The sequence below is a fragment of the Hemiscyllium ocellatum genome, assembly GCF_020745735.1.
Source record: "Hemiscyllium ocellatum isolate sHemOce1 chromosome 27 unlocalized genomic scaffold, sHemOce1.pat.X.cur. SUPER_27_unloc_1, whole genome shotgun sequence".
NCBI classification, from domain to species: Eukaryota; Metazoa; Chordata; class Chondrichthyes; order Orectolobiformes; family Hemiscylliidae; genus Hemiscyllium; species Hemiscyllium ocellatum.
The window spans coordinates 4,419,911-4,437,596 of record NW_026867476.1 but is presented as its reverse complement, the minus strand read 5'-3'; the positions used below and the strand labels follow the sequence as shown (position 1 = coordinate 4,437,596).

General features: G+C 45.2%; 1 protein-coding gene across 1 annotated transcript in view; it reads left to right on the top strand.

Moving 5' to 3' along the window:
- Nucleotides 1–17,686, top strand: part of LOC132807148 (zinc finger protein 420-like) — an 89,846-nt gene that overhangs the window by 14,091 nt on the left and 58,069 nt on the right. Inside the window, exon 2 of the mRNA XM_060821474.1 lies at nt 8,173–9,287. Coding sequence (XP_060677457.1) covers nt 8,518–9,287 — 770 coding nt within the window. The 5' untranslated portion in view covers nt 8,173–8,517. The remainder of the gene's footprint in view (nt 1–8,172; nt 9,288–17,686) is intronic.

Genomic DNA, 17,686 nt, shown 5'->3' with positions numbered 1-17,686 from the left:
GTTCATGTTTTAAATTAACCGTGAATCAATATAACAGGTCACTGAGAATGTGTGAAGGAATCCTGTCAATTAACATTGATTCAGGCTAACGCAATTGACAATTCAGGGCGGAAACGCAACAAGTGACTAAAACATTTTTAAAAAATTAATTGCGCAGTTCTGTTTGTTTACCAGTCACTTGTGACTTCTCACTCTGTTTCTGTAATTGTTTGGTCGAGCACTTTCATTTTTAAGAACCTCAACAGATTCTATAGCACCATTTGCAGTTAATTCAGTCCCAATCTGGTGGCAATATCTCGTCATGAGCGCAAAACTGATTCTTTGTGCCTCTCATCACAAAACTGTCGCCATAATCCAATTAACTTTTTCGTTCCCACTCCTTTTGGCTTAAACTTTAAGGATGATCTTGCTCGCCCATATCGGCTAAGAAAACTATGTCCTCTTTGTAAGGTCCCACCTTTAAATTTATCAAGGGTTCCTGGTGGGTGCCCGGGGGCAGGAACTCCTGACACCCCTATGGTTCATAAGCAGCATTGCCTTTACTTCCTTTTTCGGATCAGGACACTCTGTCTTAAAACGACCCGTCCTTTCACTGTAATAACATCCTGCCTGTGGGAATTTCCACTTTGATCCTTGTTCCTGTCTGCCAGACCCCTTAACATCTCCTCCCCGATCTCTTTCTCCTCCCTTTATTTTCAACAAGCTGCCCGCCACCGTTCCGGTTTCCTTCTCCTTTTAGTTTTGTCCTTTTCTTTATTACCTCACTAACCGTGGCTTATCGTTATTTTTGCCTTCGGTTTCTGCTTCTCCTGTTACGTTGCCAGATCAATTGCTGAGCCGGTTTAACCAACTGAACAGCTTTAGGGCCACCTCATGGCCATTCCTCATCACCCAATGTTTTGTTTAGACGTGGATTTTTATAGAAATATTGCAATATTTCTTGCTCCCTGTAATTTTTGTTTGTAATTTTTATTAATGACTTGGATGAGGGAGTCGAAGGGTGGGTCAGTAAATCTGCAGATGATACGAAGATTGGTGGAGTTGTGGACAGTGAGGAGGGCTGTTGTCGGCTGCAAAGGGACTTAGATATGATGCAGAGCTGGGCTAAGGAGTGGCAGATGGAGTTCAACCCTGCCAAGTGTGAGGTTGTCCATTTTGGAAGAACTAATAAGAATGCGGAATACAGGGTTAACGGTAGGGTTCTTAGTCAGGTGGAGGAACAGAGGGATCTTGGGGTGTATGTACATAGATCTTTGAAAGTTGCCACTCAGGTGGATAGAGCTTGTAAGAAGGCCTATGGTGTATTAGCGTTCATTAGCAGAGGGATTGAATTCAAGAGTCGTGAAGTGATGTTGCAGCTGTACAGGACTTTGGTTAGGCCACATTTGGAGTACTGTGTGCAGTTCTGGTCGCCTCACTTTAGGAAAGATGTGGAAGCTTTGGAGAGGGTGCAGAGGAGATTTACCAGGATGTTGCCTGGAATGGAGAATAGGTCGTACGAGGATAGGTTGAGAGTTCTTGGCCTTTTCTCGTTGGAACGGCGAAGGATGAGGGGTGACTTGATAGAGGTTTATAAGATGATCAGAGGAATAGATAGAGTAGACAGTCAGAAACTTTTTCCCTGGGTACAACAGAGTGTTACAAGGGGACATAAATTTAAGGTGAAGGGTGGAAGGTATAGGGGAGATGTCAGGGTGGGTTCTTTACCCAGAGAGTGGTGGGGGGCATGGAATGCGCTGCTCGTGGGAGTGGTAGAGTCAGAATCATTGGCAACCTTTAAGCGGCAATTGGATAGGTACATGGATGGGTGCTTAATCTAGGATAGATGTTCGGCACAACATCGTGGGCCGAAGGGCCAGTTCTGTGCTGTATTGTTCTATGTTTTATGTTCTATGTTCTAATCTCAAATATAATCTGGAGTATTGTGTGCAGTTTTGGTCGCCATACTATAGGAAGGATGTGGAAGCTTTAGAACGAGTGCAGAGGAGGTTTACCAGGATGTTGCCTGGAATGGTAGGAAAATCTTATGAGGAAAGGCTGAGGCACTTGGGGCTGTTCTCATTGGAGAAGAGAAGGTTTAGGGGAGATCTGATAGAAGTGTATAAGATGATTAGGGGTTTAGATAGGGTAGATACTAAGAACCTTTTACCGCTAATGGAGTCAGGTGTTACTAGGGGACATAGCTTTAAATTAAGGGGTGGTAGGTATAGGACAGATGTTAGGGGTAGATTCTTCACACAGCGGGTTGTGAGTTCATGGAATGCCCTGCCCGTATCAGTGGTGAACTCTCCTTCTTTATGTTCATTTAAGCGGGCATTGGATAGGCATTTGGAAGTTATTGGGCTAGTATAGGTTAGGTAGGACTCGGTTGGCGCAACATCGAGGGCCGAAGGGCCTGTACTGCGCTGTATCCTTCTATGTTCTATGTTCTATAATTTGTCAATTTATGCTTGTCTAACTTTAAAGCCTGCTCCTAAATATACATTTAGGAATCTTTCTTGTAAATTCACTATAATTACCCAGTTTTAGTCCCTTGATTTAAATCCAAAATCAGTTTTCTTAAGTAGTCCTGACCAGTCATCGCTCAATTACAATGCTATAGATTGTTTTAAAAAAAAAACTTCTAATGCATGAATAACGGCCGAATCCAAGGTCACCGATTTTAACCATAGGATATTTTTTCTGATTTATTACAGTCTGATGTTCAACTGGAACTTCAACTGTCCTCCATAAATCGCTTTTATGTAAGGATAAGAGATTAGTTAGAAACTGATAGTGAGGCAATTATGACCAGTAAAAAGAGCAGGAGTTAACATTTTATTTCATAATCTGTAAAATCCTTAACCTTAAAAGAAATAATGTTAAAATTTCCATAATAGAAATCAGATTCAAAACAGTTCCAGCTCTCAAGCTCCAGGGAACATTCAATCACCAACAAACAAATGTGCATTCAGACTGAATCACAAAGGGTTAAACTTTCTACCAGCTGTACAGCTCTTTTCTCTCTCTCTCTTTCTCTCACACACACACACACACACACACACACACACCCCCACGTCTCACTTTGAGTTTCTTGTCTACTTTGAATTTCCCACAACAACTCCTCTAGCTTTTGAATATTTTTCTGGATGTCTGGCATAAGTTAGTTACGGAGTGCACCCTCCGTAGCCCTTCAATTACTAGCCCTTCTGACACAAGGCATGATCTGATTCCTCCTGACAGTTAAGGCTGTTTTTCATTGACATTTTATCATTTTTGTATCCTTCCCTTTCGTCCGAGGATTGTACTTCCAGTCTCGTAACATTTTTCCTAAAGGGCTGTCTGTTGGAATGCAGTCCTCGGACATCCCTTTAGTTTCTTCTTCTACACTTAAATCACTATTATTATTTCTAATTTCAATACTCGGCCATTTCTTTATGTAATATAATTAACCTTACTGAGGTTCAGTGTCAGCTTCTTCAGCACCCACTTCACGTGGGGGATTTCTCCTCTTAACAGCTGGTCTAAAGCTGGGTGGTTGAATCAGGTAGACACCTCACTCCTCAAATTAAATACCTTAATTTATGTGTTGCCAATTCCCTGTACTTCTCATATGTGCCCGACCACCTAAGGTCGTGTACCCTCAGCAGCCCTTCAGTAGCCTTCTGACACGGGCTGTTTTTCCATGGACCTGCAACCCTTCAAGTAGTCTTTGACACGGGCTACTTTTCTATTGACATATGCTTAATTTAATATCGCCAATTCCCCGTACATTCTGTACGTCCCGACCACCAAGGTAATACTTAAAGGTCCCTTTTCATACGTTGGTCTGTGCACAAGAGTTACCTGGTCGAATTCGCACGTCCTTATCCCGCGGCAATACCCGGTGGCCTACCCGACTGAACTTCCTGCTGCGTGTCAGTGCACCCTGTTCTGCGGCAATACCTGGCAACCAGTATCATTGCCAACCCCGGTCGCTTACCCGACCGAACTTCCCGCCGCGTGTTTGTGTGCCCTGTCCAGCAGCAATTCCCCGGATATATCCACCTGGCAACCGTGACAACTGCTACCTACCCTGGTTGGTCGGGTTTGCCTAACCCGGTCGCCCAGAACTCTGGTTCCCCGGATATATCCAACTGGCACCGGATACGTGGACACATCCACCTGGCAGCAAATACCACTGCCAACCCTGATTGCCGGTTACCCAGATATATCCAACTACCAACCCTGGTCGACCAGAACTCCGGTTCCCCAGATCCCCGGATATATCCACCTGGCAGCAACTACCATTGCCAGCCACCTGGATACATCCACCTAGCAACAGTATCAACGGCTACCCACCATGGCTGACTGGATTAGCCTATTCCAGTCACCGGTTCCCCGGATATATCCAAATGACAGCAAATACTGCTGCCTACCCCGGTCGCCCGGATAACTCTTTTAAGACCTTTCTTACCCGGATCTTGTGTACACAAGACCCACTCGACCGGACCTGCCGCGTCTCAACCCGTCTTGTTTCCAGGGTGTCTCAGTCTGGATCACGCTCGCCCAAAGCTGCTGCGGCAAAGAGGGAAACTAAAGACTGCCGAAATCAGCGAGGTGCACCTTCTTCGTTTTCCCAACAATTGCCGAGCGACCGGAGCATGGGATCCTGGACGAGCCCCCAAATCTGTTCGAAATAAAATTTAGACAAGACCACCAAAATTGGAAACAAGACAATTTATTACGAACTTGCAAGCATGGGCCTCAATTGCATAAGCAAATGAAGCAAATTAGAACTTAGGTTAGTGTCCAGAGAGATGAACTGAGTGAGTTCATCTCTCCAGACTCCTAATTACCCAATCTCTCTTACTGTTTTACCTCTACCCATCTATGCTCCATGCCCATTGCCCCTTTCTTTCCAAGTCTCGATGTTCCCCTTTGTAACTTCTTTCATTATCCATATGTACATTCCATTCTTGTACATACATCTTAACAATGTATCTTTTTCATGCTTCGCTTATATGTTTCAGTAATCTTAGCTTTTTGCTGAAACTGTTGTTTTAAACATTATGGTAAAAGGAATTATTTTCTTTAATAAATCTACATTAAAGTTAGTACTTAATTCTCCATAATTATACACTGAAACGTAGAGATACTCTTCCCTAAATACGTGCAGAGTTAATAGTTCTCTTGCTGTACCCCTTTACTGTGTGCTTTTTCTATATCTGCAAAAACAACACTTTTTTCCCCATTTCTAGCAATATGAAACTAAAAGCCTGCATTTCCCAAGGCTAATGCACCTAACCTGCACCTCCCTGAACCCTATGAGTAATTTATCATGGCCAAACCACATCAAGACCAGTCAGCAATGTAGGGATGTGGAAAATAAACATCAGCGAACGATACAGAGGGACAAGGAAGTAAATGTATCAGCAATCAAACCTGGATTCTGTCGATGACGATAATTGAAACTAAAGACTGGGTGTCTGAATGTGTGCTGCATTGTAACAAAAGTGAATGAATTGCTGCACACATTGAAGAGAATAATTATGAGCTGAGATTCCTTCCAAAGACACTACTTCAGCATGACAAGGATTGTATCCCGAATATAAGGGGGTGTTTTGCATTCAAGTTAAATGGGAAGCTAGGTAAAGGTCGAGGGTTGGCACTGCTAATCAAAGCACTGACCACAGGGTAGTCTGGTGTCAGCTCGGATTTCAGGTTCTGATTTCTCTGTCTTCTGTTGATCTCCCTATTCCTACAGAGTGACATGTCATCTGTTCTCAGCTCTGTTGGAATTCTGATGAAACTTTGACCCCCCCCTTTTTACACCTTCAATAAAACGTTCAGTCCATCAAGACCCAGCCCACAATCTCCAAGTCTATCAACCATTCAGACAGAGAGTCATCATAGCGGTGAATAAAACAAGAAAAGGGAACCAAATGAGAAATAAATACATAGTTGGTGCTGGTGGTTAATGTTTGTTCATTAGCAAATTAATCAGAAATGCGATTCTCTCAGGATTCTTATCATGCCCTGCTTTAGGAGTTCTCTGCCCCTTACATCTATTAGTACTCAGCTACGATTTAAAACAATTTTTTCATCAACAGAAATAAAGCATTTGTTATCAAACGGACATAGAGATACACAGCATGGAAATACACTTCTCTCTTTTATGCGCGCACACACATATTTGCAAATACATTCTATTTTGCTCAAAAAATGCACAATCTTCAGGCAGTCAATACATGTAATATTTTGTAAATTCCACTTCAGAAATAGAACCAGTCTGCCTCTAAATTGGGATATAGACCGACTTTGAACTCACACCTTTAATGCATTGTCTGAGCTGACAAGTTACCATTTGTTATAAAACCTTGTTATCTCAGAAAGGAGACTTGTAAGAAGTTCTGGGATTTACCTATTAATGATACCTACAACCCAGTCTAAAAGATCAAAGACTTTACAATCCCATGTTGTTCAATATACCATTTCAGTGGTATGATATTGTAATGCTTTGCTATAAATGCTGTGTCTTATGATCTTATAATCCATAACTGCCTGATGAAGGAGCAGCTCTCTAAAAGCTAGTGCTTCCAAATAAATTTGTTGGACTATAAACTGATGTGATTTTAAACTTTGCCCAGATTAGGGTGGGTTGGCCATGCTAAATTACCCATAGTGCCCAGGGCTGTGCAGGTTAGGTGCATTATTGTCAGTTTCCGAGTGAAATACCCTCCTTCTGGGCAACTCCTCATCTTGGGAGGGGAGAGAGAGAGGAGAGATCTGTTCACTTGTAGCAACTGGAGTGAATCCAGGGAGGGAGCAGACTCTGCAAACTCAGGTATGTGTCTTAATTACCCGGGTGAGGAGGGACGGAAGGATAGAGATTGGGAAGGGGGGTTTTTCTGTTTTTATTTTTTAACTGCACCTGATTCCCACAAATAAATGCAACAGGTACAAGTACAGCCCATTAATAATCTTCATTGGAGTTTGAAAGCAGCAGTTTTGCATCCTCTTCTTCCTCAGCCTTGGCTCCAGCACATTCGGCTTCCATCCCCCATCCCCACTCCCGCCCCGAAGTTGATACTTCCAAGCTGACCCTTGAATGTTCGGTTTGTCCCTCCATTCTTTCCCGCTTGTCTGTTGGGGGTTTTGAAAATTTTCCCAATCCTCTGATTAAGTATAGGATTTTGAAGTTCATGTTGTGGCTGTACAGCACATTGGTTTACGCCTCTTTTGGAATATTGTGTGCAATTCTGGCCTCTATCCTATCAGAAGGATGTTGTGAAACTTGAAGGGGTTCAGAAAAGATTGACAAGGATGTTTCCAGGGTTTGAGATGAATAAGCTGGGACTCTTTTCCCAAACGTGCCTGAGGCTGAGGGGTGACCTGAGAGATGTTTATAAACTTATGGAAGTCATGGATAGAGTAAATAGCCAAGGGATGGGGGAGTCCAGAGCTAAAGGGCAATAAGTTTAGGGTGAAGGGGAAAGAATTTGAGAGGGCAACCTTTTCATTCAGAGGGTGGCGCGTGTAAGGAATGAGCTGTCAGAGGAAGTGGTGTATGCTGGTACAATTATGACATTTAAAAGACATCTGGATGTGTATACAAGTGGGAAGGGTTCAGAAAGATATAGGCTAAGTGTTGGCAAATGTGAATAGATTAGGGTAGGATATCTGGTCGGCATTGGATCGAAGGGTCTGTTTCTGCGCTGTATATCTCTATGATCTTGGTTTGCCACTAGCGTTTGCTGCGGCTGTATGTTTGGTTTCTCTCTGGTGTCGATGTCAATGCCTTGATGTCTTATATCCTCCCTGAGGTCACATTTACCATTTTGTGATTTCTCAAGAAACTGCATTGCAGGTTCATCTTGAATTGACTCACTTTGTTCTTTTGCTTCCCAAAATCAGACCTGCTCACTCTCAGCAGTATCCCAATGTCACGAAAGACATTAATTTTCAAGTGGAGTCGTTCAAAATTCAGAGATGTCAGTCTTGATGGTTTTGTTTTTTGCCCCTATAATATCCTGAAGCAGCACGTTCAGGAGGATTAGTTTGAGTGGAGTGAGAACAGAAGGGGGGAGAGTGGGATGGTGCTTTCAATTTTGTGGAATAACTAGAAAAGAATGATCTGCAGAATGTAGATTTGCTTGTTCTGAATTTCTACCCTGGACTAACAGTGATGACTATTGTAATCTTTTTTTCCAGAGTATTTGAAGATCTGAAGACGGAAGTTTCAAAATCAACATGTGAAGGGCTTATGCCTAGAACATCGACTCTCCTGTTCCTCGAATGCTGCCTGACCTATGTTTTCCAGTGCTGCAGTTTTCGATTCTGACTGTCCATCCTCTACAGTCCTCAATTTCACATCTATGAAAGCAGTAAAGCTTTTTGATTCCTGTTTCAATAAGTTTTTAGCATCAGTGGACTGGATGAGAAACCCGACTGTTGCAGTGCACTGTGTGGAGTCTGAAACAGTTACACGGCCTGGAAAAAGGAATTCACGGCGGGGAGTGCCTGTATATACATTAGGGTGTGGCTGAAGCTTCAGCCATGGAGAAACCCGAGGAATCCCATCCCGTGGAGAAACCGTGGAAGTGTGGTGACTGCGGGAAAGGCTTCCGTGTCCCGTCTGCCCTGGAGACACATCGACGCAGTCACACTGGGGAGAGGCCGTTCTCCTGCCCCGAGTGCGGGAAGGCCTTCAGCGATTTCTCTGCCTTGCTGTTGCACCGGTGGGGCCACACGGGGGAGAGGCCCTTCAGCTGCCCCGAGTGCGGGAAGGCCTTCAGCAAATCCTACTCCCTGCTGAGGCACCAGTGGGTCCACACTGGCAAAAGGCCCTTCAGCTGCCCCACGTGCGGGAAGGCCTTCAACGATTCCTCTGCCCTGCTGAACCACCGGAGAGTCCACACCGGTGAGAGGCCCTTCAGCTGCCTCGAGTGCAGGAAGGGTTTCACTCGCTACTCCCACCTTGTATCCCACCAGCGGGTGCATAGCGGCGAGAAGCCCTTCCACTGCCCCGAGTGCGGGAAGGCTTTCAGTAATTCCTCCAACCTGCTGACCCACCGGCGGGTCCACACCGGCGAGAGACCCTTCAGATGCCCTGAGTGCAGGAAAGGCTTTACGTGCTCCTCTGACCTGCTGAAGCACCGGCGGGTCCACACTGGGGAGAGGCCCTTCGGCTGCCCCGAGTGTGGGAAGGGCTTTACCCAGTCCTCTGACCTTCTGGCCCACCTGCGAGTCCACACCGGGGAGAGGCCGTTTGCCTGCCCCAAGTGCATGCGGAGGTTCACATTGTCCAGCAACTTGCGGAAGCACCAGCGCAGGCACCAGCATTCTCAACAATCTGATTCCCCTGGTGACACTGCTGTGGGTCACCCCCAGGACTGAACCTCCTGCCCGTTCTGACAGTGTGCGCGGTCGGAGAGTTGGTGGGCTCTTTTTGTTTTCTGCTGGAAATCCCTCACTGCAAACCCCAACCCTACGGTGGCTCAGTGGTTAGCACTGCTGCCTCGTGGCACCAGGGACCTGGGTTCGATTCCACCCTCAGCGACTGTCTGTGTGGAGTTTGCATGTTCTTCATCCATGCCTGTGTGAGTTTCCTCCAGGTGCTCTGGTATCCTCTCATGATCCAAAGCTGTGCAGGTTAGGGTTGGTGGGCCAAGCTGAATTGTCCCACAGTGTTCACGAATGTGTAGTGTAGTGAATTAGTCTGGGGTAAATGGTGGGTGGGTGGGTTACTCTTCAGAGGTTCGGTATGGACTTGGGCTGAAGGGCCTGTTTCCACATTATAGGGATTGTACAAACTTTGCTTCTAGTAGGTGCTGCTGCTTGATAAGCCTGGAACTTTACGTTCCCACTGAAACAATTCACATAAACCTAAGACCACAAGACCATCAGAGCAGAAGTTAGGCCATTTGGCCCATCAAGTCTGCTCCACCATTCGTTAGAAACAAAAACAAACTGCGGATGCTGGGAGAACACAACAAGCCAGGCAGCACCAGGCAGGGGGAGAAGTCAGCGATTTGGGAATTGCCTGAAACGTTGACTTCTCCATCCGAAACGATTTACCAGGATGTTGCTGGGGGTTGGAGGATTTGAACTGCAAGGTGAGACTGAATAGTCTGGTACAGTTTTCCCTGGATCATTGGAAGCAGAGGGGTGACCTTTTATGGAGGTTTATAAAATCATGAGAGGCAGGGATAGGGTAAATAAACAAGGTCTTTGCCCTGGAGGTGGATGAGTCCAGAACAAGAGGGCATAGGTTTAGGGTGAAAGGGGAAGGATTTAAAAAAGACCTAAGAGGCAACTTGTTCACAGAGGGCGGTGCATGTAAGGAATGAGCTGCCAGAGGAAGTGGTGGAGGCTGGTACAATTATAACATTTAAAATACAATTGGATGGGGACAGGAATAGGAAGGGTTCAGCGGGATCTCGGCCAAGTGCTGACAAATGGGTCTAGGTTAATTTAGGATATCTGGTCAGCATGGATGAGTTGGACCGAAGGGTCTGTTTCCGTGCTGTACATCTCTGACTACCGATCCTGATGTAAGTTTAAAATTGAGTCCAAGTAACTTTAAATAGTTCAACCTTGTTGAGCTCACTTCCTGAAAGGTTTCAAATTAATCCCTCTGAGCGATACTGTTTAAATTTGCCATGTTGGACATTCTATCCCATCAAGTTTGACACAAACCCAAAGTTGAAGTAGTCAGAAGTCACATGACACCAGGTTACAGTCCAACAGGTTTATTTGAAATCCCAAGCTGTAGGAGCATTGCTCCTTCATCACTTCCCCTGACGAAGGACTAGTGCTCTGAAAGCTCGTGAGTTCAAGTAAACCTGTTCGACTCTAACCTGGTGCCGTGTGACTTCTGACCTTGCCTACCCTGATCCAACACCGGCACCTCTGTGTCAGAGTTGATAAATGAGATTGGTTTTATTCAGCGTGATTTAGTGAGATGCTCTTAAGGAAACCCAAAACTGTCAGAGTGACAAAAAGACATGAGTCATAGAGTCCTACAGCATGGAGACAGGCCCTTTGGCCATGCCGACCAAAACATTCATCAAAACTAATCCCGTTTCCCTGCACTTGACCCATATCCTTTTAAACCCTTCCTATCCATGTATTTGTCCAAACGCCTTTTAAATGTTGTTCATGTACCCGCCTCAACCACTTCCACTGGCAGCTCATTCCATATGCATACCAACCTCTGTGCAAAAAACGTTATCCCTCAGGTTCCCTTTTAATCTTTCCCCTTTAACCTTAAACTGATGCCCTCTAGTCCTCGATTCCCCAACCGGGGAAAAAGACTGAGTGCATTCACCCAATCCATAATCTTATAAACTTCCATATGCAACCCCCCCCCCCAGTCTCCTATGCTCTAAAGAAATGTATCTGAGCTTGTTCAACCTCTCCTTATAACTCAGACTCTCGAGTCATACAGTTATCCAAAATTCAGAGATGTCAGTCTTGATGTTTGGATAGGAAGCCTTTTCCTTTCTCGAGTCAACTCTCCTGGAGAGAACTTGCTGCCTGTCTGATCTACTGAACCTCACAGTGCCCCACTGCCCTCAATTATCTGGAGGGGGTCCACACACGCGTGCCTAAGGTGGTGCTTGAAACCTTTATCATCCCTTTGGGATGGATCCCCATTTATTCGATGCTACGGAGTTATACAGCCCGGAAACAGACCCTTCAGTCCAACCAGTCTATGATCCACCAACCACACTAGTGCCACCTGCCTGCCACAGGTGGCATCTGATAGTCATAGAGATGCACAGCACGGAAACAGAAACTTCGGTCCAACTAGTCCATGCCGACTAGTTTTCCTAATTTAATCTAGTGCCATTTACCAGCACTTTGCCCACATCCTTCTAAACTCTTCCTATTTATATACCTGTCCAGATGTCGTTTGCATGTTGTCAGTGTACCAGTCTCCACCGCTTCCTCTGGCAGCTCATTCCATACACACATCATTCTCTGTGTGAAAAAGGTCCCTTTTAAATCTTTCCCCACCTACTTTAAACATATTCCCTCTAGTTGTAGACTCCCCCTCTAACTCCAGAGAAGTCCTTGACTATTTACCCTAAACATGCCACTCATGGTTTTATAAGCCTCCATAAGGGCAACCCCTCAGCCTCTGATGCTCCAGGGAAAACAACTCCAGACTATTCAGCCTTTCCCTTTCCCTCCAAATCTTTCCTATTCATGTACTTATTCAAATCTCTTTTAAGTATTGTGGGGGGGTGGAGGAGGAGGAGGCAGGGGCAGTGGGAGGGAGGGGCGGTGGGGAGGCGGGTGGGAATCTGCCCCACATCTCTTTTCAATCTCTCCTCTCTCACCGTAAATTGTGCCCCCAGTCTTGAAATCCCCCACGCAAGAAAGAGACAACTACCATTAACCCTATCTATACCCCTCATGGTATTATAAATTTCACCTCTGAGCGTCCTCTGTTCCAGAGGAAAAACATCCCAGCCTATCCAGCCTTAATTCCAATTTGCAGTGATGATTTCAGCTGTTTCTGTGTGTCAATACAGTTCCTCTTAAGTTCACTGGTTTTTAAAACAAACGGCACCCCATTCATTTAAAATGTCTATTTTCCACGCAAAGTCAGTCCTGGTTGGGAAATAACCCAGTGGCATCTTATATTCCCATAGGCTGATTCTGACTAGGTTCGTAAGCTTTGTTTTAAGATGTATGAGCAAAACTTCACAATAAAGGATTAATGCAGCCTTTACTCGTGACTCATTATTCAACACACTTGCACATTTACAGATTTAACAGCGAGGCTTCTCCAAATGAATCTTTGATTGATAATGGAGTTTGTCAGGATTTTGAAAGTCTCTGTGGTTCTGTCGCAGCAAAGGGGAGGGCTCTTTCAGACAGACACATGGTGCAGAAAATTCTCTCATGTCAGACGAGCAAAGTTGACGTGTTTGTAACAAGTTGTGAAACTTGAAAGGGTTCAGAAAAGGTTTACAAGGATTTTCCTGGGTTGGAGCTTTTAGGAACTATTTTCCCTGGAGTTTGAGGCTGAGGGGTGACCGTATAGGGGTTTATAAAATCATGAGGGGCATGGACAGAGTAAATAGAAAAGTTTTTTTCCCCCAGGGTAGGGGAGTCCAGAACTAGTAGGCATAGATTTAAGGTAAGAGGGGAAAAGTTTAAAATGGTCCTCAGGGACAATCTTTTCAAACGGAGATTGGTGTGTGTATGGAATGAGCTAGAGGAAGTGGTGGAGGCTGGTACAATTACAGCATTTAAAAGGCATCTGGATGGGTATATGAGCCAAATTAGATTAGATTCCCTACAGTGTGGAAACAAATCCACACCAACCCTACAAAGAGCAACCCACCCAGACCCATTCCTCTACATTTACCCCAAACTAATGCACTTAACACTATGGGGCAATTTAGCATGGCCAATTCACCCACCTGCACATCTTTGGACGGTGAGAGGAAATCAGAGCACCTGGAGGAAACCCACGCAGACACGGGGAGAACGTGCAAACTCCACACAGACAGTTGCCCGAGATGAGAATTGAACTCAGGTCCCTGGTGCTGTGAGGCAGCAGTGCTAACCACTGAGCCACCGTACCGTACCGCCCATGCAAATGGAATAAGATTAATTTAGGATATCTGGTCAGCATGGACAAGTTGGACCAAAGGGTCTGTTTTCGGTGCTGTACATGCCTACGATGCTATAACAGGACAGATAAGACCCTCAATTCACACACAAAGAAACTGTCAGTAACATTGGGTTTCAGTGTTCAGTTGAGGCAATGTGCTATTTTTAAAGACTTAGAGTCATAAGTGGCGGAAGCTGGTACAATTACATTAAAAAGGCATCTGGATGGATACATGAAGGGTTGGGAGCGATATGGGCCGAATGCTGGCAAATGGGACAAGATTATTTTAGGATATTCTGATTGGCATGGATGAGTTGGACCGAAGGGTCTGTTTCCATGCTGTGCTGTAAGACTCTAAGTACACTCCACTCCTCACTCCTATGCCTGCTGATGTACTTTAGCTCCTGATCTGGCAAGCCTCAATTGTAAAATTTATACTTAGTTTAAATATGGCCTCACAACCCCTTGGGCATTTCTGATTTCCTTCGCTCATCAATCTATGGATTCCCCTCTCCCCTCCCCCACCATTAACACCATGACTCCCCCACTGAAAGTTCTCCACATCTACGTCCCTCCTGTGTTCAAACTACCCTGCACTTTGACCAAGTTTTTGGCCACACACTTATGAACATCTTTGGGTTTACCATTGACCAAAAACTGACCCAATACACTGTAGCAATAAGAGCAGATCGGAGGCTAGGAATCCTGCCTCCTGAATGAATAGAAGGGACAACTCAGCTGACCAATAGTAAAGCAAGTGGGGCAGGGTGAGTGTGTGTGCTTTGAGCTTGAGGTGTTTCTTTTAAAAAAAAGCTACTTTATTGTATGCCTTGTTGCTGGGGCAATCTGAAGCTGTAACAAAGTTGCGTCGCAATATAGGTTACCCGAACTTACCCCTGGGTTCAGACTCTCATTAAAATCTATGAGAACCCACAGGTTTTTATTTTAAAGCTGCTCATTTCTTTCAGCCTCCAGCACTAAGTTTCCAATATCATGTGTCAGAAGAAGCAGTGAACGAGTAGCTAGTATCGTTAGGAATTGTAAATTTTTCAGGAGTGGAAGTACTACATCATTTCATCAGCATTATAAAGTTCACTGGCAGCAGCGGGAGATGTGGGCTATATTCACTAGGAACGATGTCGAGGAGCCAGTGTTGGACTGGGTTGGACAAAGTTAAAAATCACACAATACTCGGCTAGAGTCCCACAGGTTTATTTGGAAGCACTAACTTTCGGAGCGCTGCTCCTTCATCGGGTAGCTGTGGAGCAGGATCATAAGACAGAATTTGTAGCAAAAGACCACAGTGTCATATAACAGAAATGATATGTTGAACAAACCTAGATTGCTGTTCGGTCTTTTATCTTTTAGAATGGGTTGCATGTTTTCGGTTCGTTACTATGTATATCCCAGAACTACTTTCAGGTCACTTTCTCAAGATAATTTAACGTTTTCTTTAAAAAGAAAACAACTTCTCAGCTCAGGCAATGCATGAAAGATGTGAGGTTAGAGTCGGTCTGTATGCTAATCTTGAGTCAGACTGGTTCTATTTCCACATTAGGAATTTATAAAATTTTAAATGGATTTGGCATGGATGAGTTGCACCTAAGGGTCTGTTTCCATGCTAAGCATCTCTATGACTTTATGACTGCCTGCAGATTGTGTGCGTTTTGAGTAAAATAGAATGTATCTCCAAATGCAAATTCACCCCATAGACTTGTGTGTGTGTGCATGTGCGCTTCCATATGTGTATGCTTGATAGTGTGTGCTTGATGGAGTATAAGCCTGTGAAAGGGTGTGCGTGTGTGTCTGAGAGAGCATGTGTGGATAGCAGAGGGTCTAAGTGAGTGTGAGAGTATGTAAGAATGTACGTGTGAGAGGGAGTGTACAGTGTAGTGGGGTTACATGTCATGTGACATGAACCCAAGGTCCCAGTTGAGGCCATCCTCATAGTTCTGAACTTGGGTATCAGCCACTGCTTGGCCACAAGAAGTGAATAAGCAGTTACACGACACACATTGGAGAGGGCAGGATATGACTTGTCTTTCAAAATGCAGAAGGTGGGAAGCTCTGGACACGTACTGGAGGACCTTCATTCAGAGAGTTGGAGTTGGAAGCCAAGCTGCAGACATGTTGGGGGGAAAGGGGGAAAGTTAACCAGACACTTTATTCCGGGAGATGGTATTCCCCTCTGGACCGACCCTTCTGGTTGGGTCAGTGGACAGGGTCAGGAGGATGTGAGCGTGGTCAGGCATGTAAACAGGATCTGAGAGAGGGCTGCAGAGGGAGGAACTGCCTCACGCACCCAGATTCGATTACACCCTTGGACGATGTCTTTGGTACCTACTTGTCCTTGTGTCTGCATGGATTACTTCTGGGTGCTCCGGTTTCCTCCCACGGTCCAAAGGTCTGCAGTTTAGGATTGATCGACCATACTAAACTGTCCAGGGATGTGCAGGTTAGAGTGAGTTAGCCATGGCGAAATGCAGGGCTGCAGGGTAAGTAGGTGGGTTTGGCTGGAATGCTGTTTGGAAGGTCGGTGTGAATTTGATAGGCTGAATGGCCTGCAGGGATTATATGATTTGACTGCCTTAGCCACATGCATATTGAGAAATGACTGCTGTGGGAGGGGTGGGTTCCAGTTTGTGGGACTGACACCCATCCTGGGGAAAGTGGGAATTGTACTGTCTCTACCCCCACCCACTGCTGCCCCAGTCCTTTATCTCTTCCCCCCCAACCTTCTGCCCAGTTCATTCTCTCTCCCCACATTCTCCCACCCTTTGTTCCCCCCACTTTGCCTTCTCTCCCCCACCCTCTGTCCCCATAGTTTCTCAATGCCCCGACACTCTTTCCCCTTGTCCATTCTCTCTTCCCTCACCCCCAAGATTTCTCACGCCTCAAGCCCTTCTCAGAAGAGCAAAAGAGAATGGATGGTGTTGACTCTGCCTGGGAGATGCAGGTGCACAAGAAATGGCTGATCTTTAAAACTGAGAAAAGCTGAAATGATATTGTAATGGAAAATTATCCATTTACTGTGAAATTAATTATCCATTTACTGTGGAATTTAAAAGAGAATGCTTTTCTTCAGTTCAATGCTGTAATGAGCTTTGCAAACGATACTTTAACGAAGATTTGCCGTTAGCTTATCTCTGTTTGAATTCCGTAAACATTCGACTTGACCTTGCGATAGTCGAACTCAGCTAAAGCTGAAGAACTGTTATGTCTAAGACCAGGGGATGAGAGGATAACAACTTGAGCTCTCCCAGTCTCTGCCCTTAAGAGCATGATAAGAAACCGTATAAGGTGAGCATGTGAACAATGCTCTGGCCTCCTTACATTGAGGCATCTGGCTTAGTGTAACGAGTCAATCCTACTGGATTAAGAATAAAACTCCTTTCTTTGCTCTTGCTAATAATTGAGTCAAGTTGATTTAATTTCCGCGACTGGGTGAGATTCTGAAGATTCCCAGGAGGCGCAGGCACCAGCGCCTTGAAGGTCTTTCACTTCATCTCGAGCGCTGAATTGGCCCTTTTGCATGAGAGGACTGAGAATCTGTGGATCGCCCCAGTGCTGGGGGTTTGAATCGATTAGGCTCGGGGTAAGAATCGTGGCTTAAGTAATCCTACATAGAGACTCATTCTAAGAAAATAAACACAGCAGGAAAAGGGTTCAGTGAACTGTCGCGTGGGTATTGGAGCAAAACCGCAGGGAAGGGGATTGCTGTCTCAAGAGTGTTTAGGAGACAGCAAGTTTAAGGGTGGTTTTAGACTTGGAACCACCACTGGCTGAGTTGGACTCGCCAAAGACGTACCGGGTATATGGTTTCTTGGTTTACGAAAACCAAGGCATTGAGGCAGATGCGCCCAACGGGAGAGGGGTCCTCCGGAGGTAAAAAGTAAGTCAAAGGGAAAAGATAACTGTACCGCGAGAGAGAGAGAGATGGACACTTTTCCAGTCACACTAAAAATGGGCTCCGGCAAGAGCAAACAAAGGGAGAGTCCACACAGGACTTGGAATGGCCAACCAAAATACAATACATCCTTAAATAATTACGGCCCAGGGTCTGTAAAGCAGTTAGAATTGAGGATCAAGGAA